This window comes from Gobio gobio, assembly GCF_949357685.1.
Source record: "Gobio gobio genome assembly, chromosome: 7".
Taxonomy (NCBI): Eukaryota; Metazoa; Chordata; class Actinopteri; order Cypriniformes; family Gobionidae; genus Gobio; species Gobio gobio.
Window position 1 is genome coordinate 39547199 of NC_137103.1, and position 15554 is coordinate 39562752.

The window sequence follows — 15554 nt, forward strand, 5'->3', positions numbered from 1 at the left end:
GGGCCCCCTTGCCCACCAGGGGGCCCCCAAGAGCACATTAAATTACTTTTTGCTGTATGTTATTTCATGATGATTGAAATCGCGAAATGGCTTAAAAAAATTACTAAATAAACTACAAAATGTTAAGTTTTCTGATATATGCACGGATTGACTCTGACAGCACTGCACAAGCTCTTGGCGCCATCGGCCGGACACTATTTGCTTGTTAGCCAGGGTTCAAAGTCCAAAGTGCGAGAAAACAGCGCTAAAACGTAACGTTACTCGTCAGTTGCCCGGTAACCTTTTTGTGAATAGATGGATTTGAGAATGCGCTATGGTTTAATGCGAATAATATTTTGTCTGACGTTGCTGCATGTCTTGGAGTACAGCATTGCTTCCAGTTTCTCAGTAAATCTTTTTCTGCAAGTGCTGTATCGTCCCCTTGGAATTATAAATTGTGTAGCCTACATTTTGGAAGTTTTTATTTAGAAGATAAAAAGGGTTTTATACACAGTCAAATGGAATCCAAAAAATACAATTACTTCCGCTAAAATAAAAGCTCTGTTTAAAGTAAGTAAGAAATCAACATCTGAAAACATCAACAGCTGTTTTCTACGTGAATATATAGTAAAGTGTAATTTATTCCTGTGATCAAAGCTGAATTTATCATCATTACTCCAGTCTTCAGTGTCACATGATCCTTCACAAATCATTCGAATATGATGATTTGATGCTCAAAAAACATTTATGATTATCAGTGTTGAAAACAGTTGTGTACAATATTTTTAGGATTTTTTTGAGAGCTTTCTATTTTAGAGAAATGCTGTTCTTTTGAACCTTCTATTCATCAAAGAATCCTGGGGAAAAGTGAGTATAGAGATGACTTAAAATAAAATAAATGACATATCCCAGTCTGAACTGTAGGGCTTTGAATATTAACATCTGGACACTCATTGTGGGTTTGCTACTGTTACAATTTAAAACCGAATAAGAGTAAAAACATGACAGGCAGACATGATGTAAGCAACACAGCTACAACTACTAACATTGATACTGGGTGTGCGCATTATCAAGAATTAACAATAGTCAATCGTATTGGTGGCACAGAGGGGCCCTCAAATAAAATTTTGCTTAGGGCCCCATAAGGGCTTGGGCCGGCCCTCACTAAATAGATCCAGCGGTCAGAGCAGCTGGATCATCTCACGCACAGCGCTGACAAACTCGTTCGGCGCTTTCGCCACTCTATTGAACTGATAACGAGCGCCAGGCAGTCGCTTTATTCGTTTGAATACAAGCGCTACATCATGTGTACAGTAAAGGCTCTGTGGCGAAACTAGCTTAACCAGACTGAATAGCTCAGAGTCCGACCATGTAAAGTGAAGTGTTGAGGTAAACTATAGGCTGCCTACACAACTGTAATCATGACCGTAGTCAGCTCACCGGTATTTTTCCGAGGTATAGCTATATAATAAATGTTGTAAAATAATTTAAACTAGATTAGGCATAGAATAATGAACGTGTGCGTACATATTGTGAATTCATTTATTACATGTATTTACCTAGCGTTCGTAGCCTTCAGTGAATCAATAAAATATAGGCTAAAAATATCAGTTGACCCTATGTTTACTTTCTTCACTGAGGCGAAAATGAAGAGACTAGTCAGAGCTCAGCTTTAGGATGGGAAGAGACAGGACAAGAGAAGGAGACTGAGAGAAAAAGAAAGAGTCATGGAAATGAGAGAGTGATGAAATGAGGAGAGAACAGGTGTGACAAGATAAAAGCTATTTATTATTATTATTTATTTTTTTAGCATTCAAACACATTAAAATGCACATATGTAAATCAGAGAAATAAAAATTTTCTTGGGGGACCATGCCTCCCAAACCCCCCTAAATAGCTCGCATTTGGGACCTCACTGGCTTTAAAATTCCTTAAGGCAGTTTTATACTCAAAAGTTGTAGCTGATTCTGGAAACATGTTTGCTTTGACCTCATATCTGGAGTTAAAGGATTAGTTCACTTTCACATAAACTTTTGCTTATAATTTACTCACCCCCTTGTCATCCAAAATATCCATGTCTTTCTGTCTTCAGTCGAAAAGAAATGAAGATTTTTGATGAAAACATTTCAGGATATTCCTCCATATAATGGAAGTCAATAGACCCCAAACGGTTCAAGGTCCAAATGAGAGGTTCAGTACAGCTTCAAAAGGGCTTTAAACCACATCAAACGGTACCAGACGACCAATAAGGGTCTTATCTAGCGAAACGATCGGTCATTTTTTTTTAAAGGGTTAGTTCACCCAAAAATGAAAATTCTGTCATTAATTACTTACCCTCATGTCGTTCGACACCCGTAAGACCTCCGTTCATCTTCGGAACAGAAATAAAGAGTTGTAAGTTGAGTTGTTTTAGTTGAAATCTGATGGCTCTGAAAGGCCTCCATTGGCACAATGGCACGGTTCACTCTCAAGACCCTTAAAAGGTACTAAAGACGTCGTTACAAAGTCCATCTCACTACAGTGTTTCTAAAATAACTTTATAAATCGGCGAGAATAGTTTTTATGCGCAAAAAACCCTAAATAGAGACTTACATAGTGATGAAGATTTCAAAACAAGGCATCATGAAGCTTCGAAGCGTTATGAATCAATGAGCCGAATCATGATTCGGATCGCGTGTCAAACCGCCAAACTGCTGAAATTTGGCGATTCAAACCGCTGATTCGACTCGCTGATTCATAACCCTTCAAAGCTTCATGATGCCTTGTTTTGAAATCGTCATCACTATGTAAGTCGTTATTTAGGGGTTTTTTGCGCACAAAAACTATTCTCGCCGATTTATAAAGTTATTTTAGAACCACTGTAGTGAGATGGACTTTGTAACGACGTCTTTAGTACCTTTTAAGGGTCTTGAGAGTGAACCGTGCATTGTGCCAATGGAGGCCTTTCAGAGCCATCAGATTTCAACTAAAATATCTTCATTTCTGTTCCGAAGATGAACGGAGGTCTTACGGTGTCGAACGACATGAGGGTAAGTAATTAAATGACAGAATTTTCATTTTTGGGTGAACTAACCCTTTAAATAAATAAAGTTTAAGTTTTATAAGCACAAATGCTCGCCTTGATCTGTTCAGTGATAGCCGCTCGTGACGTCACGTAAAACGCAATTTACGTTGAAAAGGTCACACTAGACGCAGGCGCAAAGACGTTTGAACATGTGGATACGGTCCTCCTTCCGCTCATTTGTAAACACTGACTCGGTACTTCCACCTGCGTCTAGCATAACCTTTTCAACGTAATTGTGTATTACGTGACGTCACGAGCGGCTATCACTGAACAGAGCAAGGCAAGCATTTGTGCTTATAAAACTTAAACTTTATTTATTAAAAAAAAAAAAAGACAGATCGTTTCGCTAGATAAGACCCTTATTGGTCGTCTGGTACCGTTTGATGTGGTTTAAAGCCCTTTTGAAGCTGTACTGAACCTCTCATTTGGACCTTGAACCGTTTGGGGTCTATTGAATTCCATTATATGGAGGAATATCCTTAAATGTTTTCATCAAAAATCTTAATTTCTTTTCGACTGAAGACAGAAAGACATGGATATCTTGGATGACAAGGGGGTGAGTAAATTATAAGCAAAAGTTTATTTGAAAGTGAACTAATCCTTTAATGCATTTATGATGTTAATGTGTTGCAGCTTGGAATATTTATAGGCCTACTTAATATTAAAATTGAATATTCCGACATTATATACTCTTTGTATCTCTGTGCTTTGACGAGTTAGTAAAAAAAAAAAAAAATTCTGTGGTAGAAAACGTTGTGGCACCAAGATCAGCTAATATGGGGCCCTTGGGTTTGTTATTGCCTCAGGGCCAACAGCAAAACTTTTGATTCTGCATTTTAACATTAAGACTGCAATAGGTCTATTTAGGCTGTGATCTATGTAGTTGTGTCTTCAGCCATTTTGGTTTGTTAAATGTTAAGAGTTTTTATACTTCCCCTTTTTATGTTTGAATTTACAATGTGAAAAACAAGGTTGTGTTCCATATTATTTTAACAAAGTATCATCATCATATCAGTGTAGATGTACCAAAATAAAACCATTAAAATATAAAGTAAATAAGTATTGTGATACTTAGTGCCAGTCACAATCTTGTCCAAAAAAGTATTGCTATACCATGATGCTCAAAATGTTGTCCCACGGTGAGTAATTTTTCCCTGTTGCACCTACACAAAATTGAGGGTTCCCCCACCTGCCAAATCCCACTTTAACCACTGCCCAGACCAATGTTCAATCTTAAATTGAGCTTGGTCTGGTGATAGCCAGACAACATTAAAGGGTCATGAAACCCCAAAACACATTTTTTGAGATGTAAACAGATATGTCACATCACTGAAAACACTAAAAGCACTCATACATTTTACCAACAAGTGGAAACTAAATAGCAATGTCACATAGGTAGAAGCATGCTTTCGGAGTTTGTGATTGGCTGCAGTCACGATTCTACGTCTGCCATTTTTTTGCATTTATTCATGAGTATGAACTTTTTTAAACCAATCACTGCACTGTACATTCCAGCAGGGAATTCAAACAACACGCGGAGTGCACGTAAGAGCGGTGAGGCCGTTTACACCGCTTACCACGTGGATCGTATAGATCAGATACAGACTGGAGCGAGCGCGTTTCAAGTTTTTATGGACATTTCATATAATCTAGTGCTCTAAACATGAACCAGCACTGTGTATGCGCATTTTAATCACATCATCTTCAAATGAAATATATGAGCAAATAAGGACACTAATACAGCCATACGTCTGATCATGAACACAATGACACAATGGATTATTCGGCTATACAGAAGACAATAATGCAGATTGAATAATAATTAAAAGAAGAATGGGCAAAAAAGTAACTGTCTTTATTCTTTCTGTTTTAAACTGACATGTCGTTTGTAGTGCTCATAAATGTAATGAAAATATTATTAGATATTTAAATGTTCTTCCACGTTTCTCCCTCATTCTGGCAGTTTGTTGTTAATATAGGGTTCGATTTTTAAAATGCATCAAGGTACCCTCAACTCTGTTTTTTGTTCCGTGGTCATATTTTAATATTCATGTGTCTGTATAATGAGTGTGTTGCAGGTGACTGTGTTTTACTGGTTGTTGTCTCCCCTCTTCCCCCCACTCTACTCGTCCACATTCCACAGCTTTACACTGCCATTTTTTGAGACGTTTTCCAACTCTGAGGTGTGAACGATCAGGCTAAAACAGATGACACTTTAAGGAAGGAGTTATTCACTGTGAACAGAAAAAGACTGAAATGTATGCACAAAAAGATTAAATTTCACATTTCACTTATTACAGTTATATATTTATAAATATTAATTATATGATATTAATGAAAATAATACTACTATGTCACAGATGAAAGGGGGGTAAAAGACTTGGTGCAAACTGTGCCACAAACAGTCTGCTTTCAGGATGTGGTCAGAAGAGAATTTACAGAGTTCCTATGTGAAGCACATTTGAAGAGCACACCCCAGCCACAAACAGCTTACGCTAGCAAAAGATTCTATGAGTAAAACTTTACGAACATGAGCAGCGACATGCAAAGGAATAAGCATTATGTCTGTGCAAAGTGGCTTAGCAATCAATCAATCAGGAGTCAATGATTCATACAGCAATCAAAGGTACTGTACAATAATTTGCATCATTTCTCAATAGAGAGTAATTTCTTTAGCGTATGTTTTGCATGTCTGTGGTGGGTTTGTAGGTTAGTTGGTGTATTCCCAACCAATCTTCCACAAATTCAAGAACAGTTTGAATAATATTGATTGAGGGAATTAGAGGGGCAACATTTTTAGTTATTGATCACTAAGATTAAAAAAGTATTATGTGGCTAAACATGACAAAATTATTACAAGAATAAATTAATATCATACATTTAAAAATAAGTCAAACACGGCCTGTAAGCCCGGTGAAATCGTTCCAATGGAGGTAACGATCGCGGGTGATGGTCGCTGCGCGTTCGGTCTTTTCAGCTGGGCAAAAGGGATTTAATTCCCTTAAATAAATTACAATCACTCTCCCATATGCCCGTATTGACAGAAAACCAAATGGCCGAAGCCACACCCACCGTAACTATCAAAATGTCTCTAAACTCTAAAAACCTTTATTATCTTCTTGTTTACTTCTGTGGTGATGAGATCTTTGGACCAGTCGCACAGACATTTCAAACTATATCAAACACATATAATACTGACAATGTTGACATAATATAATTGACATTAAACCAAATAGATTTTGGATGAATTCTGGAGGAGAGATGTGGGGAGATCCAGGTGAAAGGAAAGTTACGTAAATTAAAGTCGTTCTAAGATAATTCACTCAGTGTGACGTCGTCTCGGATGGGGGTTCTAAGGCGCTAACTGTATGAGCTCGTTCAGATGCAAAAAGTGTCCTTTGTCCTTTCAGGGAGTAATTGTCCTCCACCAGACATTCTGGCATTTGCTATCTTTTTTCAGTCCTACAGACCAAAGTCAAGCTTTGTTGTTCCAGCATGTGCGTACACATGGAAAGCAAATAACCTTTTGTTTTACAAGTACTCGTGCTACAGTAAATTTAAACAATTCACTTAAGTTGTTCAGGTTGATAGCATGACATCATCATTGTGGGTACCAAAAAAGTATTAGAAAATTAGGTCCAATTTGAAATGCCTGAATTTCCTTGCATTGATAATGGGGTACCAAAGCCAGTGACATTTGCAAACAAGGCCTTCTACAGCTTTTCTTAGAACTAACCTTTTCTTTGCTAAAATTGTTTAAAGGGGTCATGAACTGGCTTTTTTTAATATATACTGTTGTCTGAGGTCTACTTATGAAGTTTGCATGGTTTTTACATTAACAAAAATCATAATGAATAAGTAATAGGCTATTTTCTGCCCTGGTTTCGAGCCGCTCTCAAGAAACGCTCGGTTTTTATGGCCGTGCCACACTAAAGACTTGGAAGTAAACGCCCACTGCTTTGATTGGATAAGCTTTGCATATTTAATGAGCTTCGGCTCCCCCATGAGTACACGTGAGGCATTGTTTTTAAAGCGTGTGGGGAATAGGCGACCGGAATGATTCGTCCCACAGCTAGGGCTCGCATAATGTCTTTATCAAACGAACAATGATTTATCTCTCATCCACCAGCAATTAATTGGAATGTTATTTTTTATTACTTGGCCCGCCCGATCAGTGGATATAACCGCAAACCACACACACACTCCAAGTTGCAGACAGCATGATCAAAACATCCACAATTGTATTTTTCTTTCAAATATCAAGTCAAGAGAGTGAACAACGCACATCAAGAAAGGAATGTTACTTCACTATTTAAGATGATACGTATTGTTAGCCCGTCTGGAAAACACATAGCCCCGGGACGTTGGGCTTAGCGAGCCCTGTGACAGTGGTAAGTTATGTTTAGTTAGACATGTAACAAATGATCTGTAACAATGCATTACTATCACATATATATATATATATATATATATATATATATATATATATAAAAAAAATTATTCACATTGTGTGTTGCTTCATTCATTCATGTAATCAGTCTCATTTACAAACGATTCCGAGGTGAAATGAAGGAACAAGCTTGCAATGTCTTCCCCATGTGAGCTGGATATCCATTAAAAATAAAGTTCAACCACACATTTCCAATATTAGAATCCGAAGGAAGCTTATGTAGCGACTGTGTTCTTCCAGAACCAGGCACAGCGCAATATCTTGCTATCTTCGGGATGTTTATGGCTCAGTAGAGCGATCTGTTTTGCGCCACGAGTCGGTGGGCGGGGCTACAGAATCAGGTGTACTATTGAGGCGGCATTTTACCACACGATGACTTCAAGATGTGGTACATTCTGAGATTGAGCGTTTGCTGGGCCTGGTGTCAATAAAAGCTTCTTTTTTTTTTACTAAAAAGGACGTTTTCAGCTCTGAAACTTACAGGATATTCTTATATCACGATTAACTTTTATATATCAAAGGCTGAATGAAAAGTTGATTTCTCAATTCATGACCCCTTTAATGCACAGCTAGCCATGGATTAAATATATATAAAATACACTACTGATTAAAAGTTTGGAATCAATAAGATTTTGAATGTATATATACACACAGATAATGAGAGATAAAATGTCAAGTGAGTTGCTCATTTTCATCCAAATATAAGAAGTTGTGAGTTCCCCGTTTTCATTTTCTTTCTCTCTTTATTTCTGTAGCACATGCATGATAATACCTGAAGAAAGCCATGGAACCATTTTGCCTTGGCTCTATCTCTTTTTGGCTGTCCTGGGCCTTCCAACCAATGGAATGGTCTTGGTGGACCTTTGGAGATCAGAGAGGACACCCACTGTCATCTTCACTTTGAACATAATTGTATCAGACCTGCTGATGTGCTGCAGTTTTTTCTTCAGAATTGCCTACTACAAAGAGAACCTCAATTGGCAATCTGGATCTCCAGCCTGCAATGCAGTAGAGCTGATAATTGTTTCTTGCTTCTACATTAACCTCTATTGCAACATGAGCTTCCTTTTGTGGACCAGCATCAATCGCTACGTTACGGTGGTTAAACCAGGCTACGCTTTCTTTCAGATCTTTAAACAAACTCAGTCTAGTTGGATCCTCTGCTTTTCTACCTGGGTGGTTATCACCACAGTCATCGGCACAAGCCTGGGACTTAAACTGAGCCTACAAATCAAAGGGACCTGCTTTGATCAAGTTGTCAACAGTTACATTCTCTATCAAGATCAATTCAAAATGATCCACTGTGTAGGTGTGTCATCATTCTTCTTCATATTGTGCTTGATGTTGGTCAGCTATAGCCTGCTGGTTTTCCATCTGCAGAAGGTGAGGGGAGCTAGATTTGGACCTGGAGGAAGTCTAAAGGTTCGTAGGAAGATCCTGGCCTCGGTCATTATGTTTGTCCTCTGCTTCCTACCCTACCATGTGCAAAGGATCATCTTAATAACATCAGAGAAAGAAAACTGTCAGGCAGAGTTCAGGATAAAAATGGTCACCATCTTCATTGCAGCTCTCAGCTGTTGCCTGCACCCCATCCTCCAGCTGGTGTTTCGTTTGCGCTGCTGTCGGGCAAATCGCAACACCAGGGTCAAACCCAAACCTGACACCTCGAAGAGCCTGGACACTCCTCAGATACATACTATACATGTGACTGAAAACATTGAAGAACCGAAGAAAAATGAAACTGAAACTGAAAAATGAAAAAAAAAAAAAAAGTGCATTTCCTGTGTGATACTTTCGGCAAACTGTTAAACACGCTAACCTCATGGAGCTGTGTGTTATCACAACAATTTCTAATGGACAGAAGCAAAACTTATGGCCAATTTACATGTTACATACTTTTTCCACAGTATACATCCTAAAACAGTCCTTGTTGGCTATGGTGGAGCAACCTTCTCATTAGCAATGGAAACTAAACTTATTATTTCAGTAAAGCTGACATTGTGTTAATATTCTGCTACTTGCTTTTGTATTAATTCATTTATAGCAATACATACTGTAGGCACACAATATATACTTTGCATGGTCAAAAATGCATCCATAAAATAAATAAATATAAGTATCAATGTGATTTTAGCACTTGTTTTGAATAGTCCTTCAAATGCAATGTGTCTATTCAACCCCAAGGTGTCGTGAGGGGACCATTAAAAATCCTTGACATCCTTATTTCAATAAAAAGGACAGTTTACAGTAGAGCTTTCTCTAAGGCTAAAAACGCTACCATAGCAGATACAGTGACAGTTAAAAACAATAATATCAACTAGAAGTTTCACAAAAAGTTCAGATGATACCAAAATGTCTTGCCCAAATATTACACTAAGTATTCCTGAATGTTATGCAAATTATTTGAACAATTCTATAAAAATTTTAGTTCATGAGCTACTTTGTAAAGCAATCATTAAATAATAAAAAGCATCTTTTTCACACTCACAGCAGAAGTTCTACAATCTAAGACAAGTGTCTCTGTGAGAGGAACCTCACAAAAGAGAAGTGAGTGTCCATCATTCATGCTCAGACGCCACTTCCTTTAGACAGCCTAGGGAGGTGGTCCAAACAAAGCCGTTCACAGTCGCCCGTTACACACATCAGTGACTGCATATATAGAGGGGTAAGTGTATTAAATTGCTTAAAGTATGTATTATATTCTTATGCTAATATTTACTACACAAATTAAAAATATTTCTAATGTTTCTAATAATCTATTTAGCATAGCTAATTAACATGAATTATTTGAGCCTCAGTTTTACTAACTAACACCAAAACTGTAAAGTAAAAGTAATGAGTTTTTAATTTTAATAACTTTACAGCTCAAATATTGAGACAAAGATATTAAATTAAAGTATATAAAATAGTAAAATCTATTTTTGTGGGTAAATGTGGCTCCTGTGGAATACCGTAAAATTTACTGCTGGATCGTTCCAATAACATTAACTAATGACTATAGAATATCTGCCAACATTACACACACACACACACACACACACACTGTCAAACCAAAAATTATTCAGACACAAGATATAATTTTTTACCAGTGGGTGCAGGACACTAAAGTTCATTTATGTAAGTGAGGATAGCAAAATAAAGTAAATTGTGACATATTATACCCAAAAATTCTTCCTACAGTGGACTACCAGTAAAAGTGATACAAATTTGGGACCAAAATTATTCGGACACTTTGACCTGACCATGTTTTGCTTAACTATTTTTTCTTTAATTGCTAATGCAACCTTTTACACCACAGACTGAACAAAATTAAGCATTCCTTAATTGTACTTAAATTTAACAGTTGACAGCAGATTGGTTGATTGTAATCCATTACATACTTTTCTATCAAAGTTATCTGACATTATCAAGATTAATTTTTTCTGAGTTCTTGTCATATTTTATTACCATTTTCTAAACTGTAGTGAATAAACTGTGATAATGCGAGAAAAATTAAAAATTGCAAAGAGAAAATGTAAGTTGTCTGAATAAATTTTGGTTTGACTGTATGTATGTATGTATGTATGTATGTATGTAGGCCTATATGTATATGTATATGTATATATATATATATATATATATATATATATATATATATATATATATATATATATATATATATATATATATATATGTATATGTATATGTATATGTATATGTATATGTATATATATATATATATATATATATATATATATATATATATATATATATATATATATATATATATATATATATATATATTAGGGCTGGGCAAATTAACGCGTTAACGCGGGCGATTAATTTTTTCAGCTTAACGCAATTAAAATATTTAACGCAAATAACGCAGCGTCCGTTTTTATATCCATTTTTGCTTAGCGTTACATGATCATCACGCTCTTATTCATGTAAATGCTTCCAAGCGTGACAAGACACAAGCTAAGGCGCTGTATGCCAATGTCCTGTGTGTGTGTGTGTGTGTGTGTGTGTGTGTGTGTGTGTGTGTGTGTGTGTGTGTTTGTGTCAGTGTCCTGTCACACACACACACACACACACACACACACACACTCGACGCATAGATAGACTCGCGTCAGTTTCCTGCTCACATCGAGTTCTCTTTTGCTCTTGAACAAACAATAACACAGAGGACTTTGAGTAGTCTCATATTAGGAGTCTTAAATTAGTTAAATAACGTCTTAAATGAACTTAAAGAGTTGTGAGGAAATGAGATGCGCGGGACAGCGCGTGAGATCCGCGGCTGTTCTTAAAGTGACAGCAGCGCTGATGATCATCATTAATGTTCATCAAAGAACAACGGGAACAGAGAAAATTTTAGCTTTAATGATGATTCATCTATATTTAATTTATTATTTGTGCAGTTAAGAAAGATAACTATTACATTTCTGTATAACAGGGAAGGCCATGGGTAAATATAACATTTATTATTTTGGGTTTATGTAAAGATTGTTTTAAGTTCACTTAAATTAAAAGTTGTTTTTTTTAAAGCCTAATAAATGTTGAAATTGGGAGCTTTCAGTTATACTGTAATGTAACGTCATTAATGTTTCATAGACACTTTAGTATCAGTGATAGCTACTGGTCTTCATTCATAAAAATATGACAATATAACACATATTTAAAATATGCTGTCTTTAAATTGTTTATACATTAATTTGGAGAGTAACTGAAATTATTACAATATCAAAATATTAAAAACGTAAAATATTAAAAACTTGCAATTAATCGCGATTAATTACAGAAAAAAGTGCGATTAATTAGTTAATTTTTTTTAATCGATGCCCACCACTAATATATATATATATATATATATACACACAAGCTGACATGTTGTGAAAGTGGTTCAAAGTGGTGTATCAGCTTCTGCAATTGGGTAGAATATTTACAGGAAAGCAAGTGACATCAAACGTTGCTTCTGTAAATACAGGAAATAGGAAGCACAAGTTAATCATTAGTATCCTTTTCATTCACTTTAGTATCTATTCACTAACTATTACATTTTTCGCAATTATTTAACCATTTCATTTTTTTTCTTCATCAGCTATTGGGAATCTTTTTCTTTTTCCCCAGAGCTCAATGGCAAACAGTTCACATGCTGAACACATTTCTTTCCTGTGCCAAACATCCACTACAAGTGTAGTTTTGCCCATTGTCTACTCCATCATGTCTTTTACTGGCCTGCCTGGGAATGCTATTTCTCTTTGGGTGTTCATGCGCAAGATCGGCATCAAAACATCCACCCACATCTATCTGATAAATCTAGGGATCTCAAACTTGTTGCTCTGCCTCACCATGCCATTCCAGGCGGTATACTACTCGCTTGGGACCACATGGGAGCAACACAACACCATGTGCCAAATGGCAATAAATGGTCTAACTCCGGTGATCCATATCAACATCTGCCTTGGCGTGATGATACTGAGCTGGGTGGCACTCAGTCGCTTTGCCTCACTAATTCAACATTCTCATGCTGACCGCCCAAGCCGGTGGCTCAAAGTTCTCCCTGGAGCCTTCTTTTGTCGAAAACGGCAAGCAAAACTGGCCTATGCACTGTGCATAATCACTTGGGCTATTGTGGCCATAGCAGTCTCATCCTTTGTGGTGCTGTACTCGATCAGGGCGGCTGGAACCGTGAAGAATGGTAAAGGAGATGAAGTGTGTTACAGTGTAGCAGTGGAGGTTGGAGGGGAAGGATCTCATGTTTTCGCACTAGTGTCCATTTCATTGTTCTTTGTCTTCTTCCTGTTGGTCTTAAGCGCATACATGGCAGTGATCAGGCACATCTGGAGGTCCAAGAGAAGCGCAATAATCTCCGACAGGCAGCGAGTCTATGCAAGAGTGTTTCGGAATATCGTTGTCATTAAGGTTGTGCTGGTGGTCTGTCTCTTACCGTATCACATCTATAAAGCCATCTTCATTCATATTGTCAACAAGCAGTTTTGGCCTACATCAGCCACAACAGACGATTGCCATCCACTGTCCATGTACGTGGAGGTAAAGAGCATCCTCCTCTGTTTAGCATCTCTACGATGTAGCACAGACCCCATCATGTACTTCTTGTTGGACAAGACGTTTCGTAAACATGCGCTGAGCCTGTTGAGATTACTCACTAACGCAAATGACAGTCAGTCATCAAAGTCTAATGGGGTCCAGTTATCTCAGGCAACAACAGGGTGTCGTTAGACATTACATGAGAGGATACTGTATGCTGAAACAAAGGAGTCTCATTGTGAACGATGTTCCCTCACAGCTGAACAATGTGTGGCTGCACACACCAAAGAGAAAGGAAAGTGAATGGGCATCTCTTCAACTGGATTACTTCTGCATGACCATTGTTCTTCAGTATGGACCTGAAGCTGTGAGAACTCTTGTATGGAATTACACGCTGCAGAGAAATGCTTTATAATAGAGGATATGTGGGCAGACACAGTGTAACCCAATGCAAACAAGTAATATTACAAGTTGCATTTCCCATAAAATCACCAGATATTTTCAAAAGTGACTACAAACCAGACAAGAAATCATCTGATGCTTTCGTTCCCCCATCTTTAAAGAGATAGATCATACCAAAAAAAAAAGAAAGAAAATTCTGGCATCATTTACTCATCTTAATGTCATTCTAAACCTGATTGACTTTCTTTCTTCTGTGAAGAAGATACTTTGAAACAGGTCTAAAGTTGGCATGAGATAAAAATTCACCCAATTTATAAATTAATCTATTTTTTTAATGCAAGTTATTGATGAATAATGATTCATCCATGCATATGTTTTACTTTTATATAAAAAAAATTACCAAATTTTTTTTTTTTAAAAATGTCATAACTCAATCTTCTGGTGAAACAACAGACATCTCTGATGACATATGCCAGACTTATCCAATCATTTAGTCCGCTTAAACACCATCCCTTTCTTAAAATCGACTACATTCAGACCTGCATTCAGACCTGTCCTCCATTCAATCAACAACAAAATGCATTGAACAAAGCCCGCCTACATTTTCATCACCGTTTAACTCGGATTTACATCACAATACAGAAGAAAAAGATCTGTCGCTACTTCCGTTTCATCACAGCTTAAAGAAAGTCATTAAGGTTTGGAACGACATCGGGATGAGTAAATGACAGCAGAATTCTTTTGAGTTTGGGTGTACTATTCCTTTAATGTGATTTATTGTACATTTACAGCATGTCACATTAACTTTTAATGACTGTTCTCACATTTCAGGTTGTTTTTCAAACAAGGTATTGTTACAAATCTTGCCAATGCAGGACAACTTGTTTCTTTCTTTGTTGCATTACATATACCTGTTTTTTTTTTCATTTGCATGCTGGTTAGTGTGGTAAGTGTGATGAGCTTCCCATTAGTTGTGCAAACAGTGCTTTTACTTTTTTGCAGCACACTCATAGATAATGATGCATGATGGACTAGATATCCATGATTCTGATGGAAGCAGCGTTAAAAGCCATTACTTTACAGACAGTAAATATTAAAGTCTCTCAGGAGCTTCAAAGTCTGCATCATTACTCCAATAAAAGAGCAAGATTATAGTCTAATCTCAGCAAGATAGAGCTCCATAAAGCTCCATAAAGCATTTTGTCTGAATATAGTCCAATTAAAGGGCAAATCTAAGGCAAAATGTATCTTTTGGTTGGTGTAGCACCGTATTAATGGTGCATATTCTAAACATACAAAGCAATTCATAAAGAGCCATGTTAAAGGGGTCATATGATGCGATTTCTTGTTTCCTTTATCTTTAGTGTGTTATGTAGCGGTTTGTGTATGTATAAGATCTGCAGAGTTACAAAGCTCAAAGTCTCAAACCCAAAGAGATATTCTTTGTAAAAGTTAAGGCTCAGCCACACCTTCCTAAAACACTTCGTTCAAACACACCCCCACAAATCATGTCAGTATGTGGTGGCAGAGTTTCATAACACCGCCCAAATGTATACGCAAAGAAAGAAGGAATCATTTTTATTCTCACTGTAGTATTGTTGTTGCCGGAGTCGCCATGTTGTGGAGACATTT

The 15554-nt window shown here is 37.0% G+C and overlaps 3 protein-coding genes across 44 annotated transcripts in view; 2 read left to right on the forward strand and 1 right to left on the reverse strand.

The window, feature by feature from the left end:
- caska (calcium/calmodulin-dependent serine protein kinase a) overlaps positions 1-15554 on the reverse strand; it is a 208914-nt gene that overhangs the window by 44373 nt on the left and 148987 nt on the right. The gene's annotated exons all lie outside the window — the stretch shown is intronic.
- Positions 5481-10996, forward strand: LOC307128792 (cysteinyl leukotriene receptor 2). Its single transcript, XM_079820775.1, has 2 exons — positions 5481-5669; positions 8249-10996. Exons 1-2 carry the CDS (start codon positions 5605-5607, stop codon positions 9249-9251), a joined length of 1068 nt encoding a protein of 355 aa, XP_079676901.1. The 5' UTR covers positions 5481-5604; the 3' UTR covers positions 9252-10996.
- gpr82 (G protein-coupled receptor 82) lies at positions 9984-15369 on the forward strand. Its single transcript, XM_079820778.1, has 2 exons — positions 9984-10158; positions 12571-15369. The coding sequence occupies exon 2, from the start codon at positions 12606-12608 to the stop codon at positions 13710-13712; it is 1107 nt and encodes a 368-aa protein (XP_079676904.1). The 5' UTR covers positions 9984-10158; positions 12571-12605; the 3' UTR covers positions 13713-15369.

Bases quoted from the DNA above. Each gene is read 5' to 3' on its own strand.
- LOC307128792 (XM_079820775.1), top strand. From the start codon at position 5,605: ATGTCTGTGCAAAGTGGCTTAGCAATCAATCAATCAGGAGTCAATGAT. The intron at 5,670-8,248 runs GTACTGTACAAT...TTATTTCTGTAG, and splicing joins GATTCATACAGCAATCAAAG to CACATGCATGATAATACCTG.
- gpr82 (XM_079820778.1), top strand. From the start codon at position 12,606: ATGGCAAACAGTTCACATGCTGAACACATTTCTTTCCTGTGCCAAACA.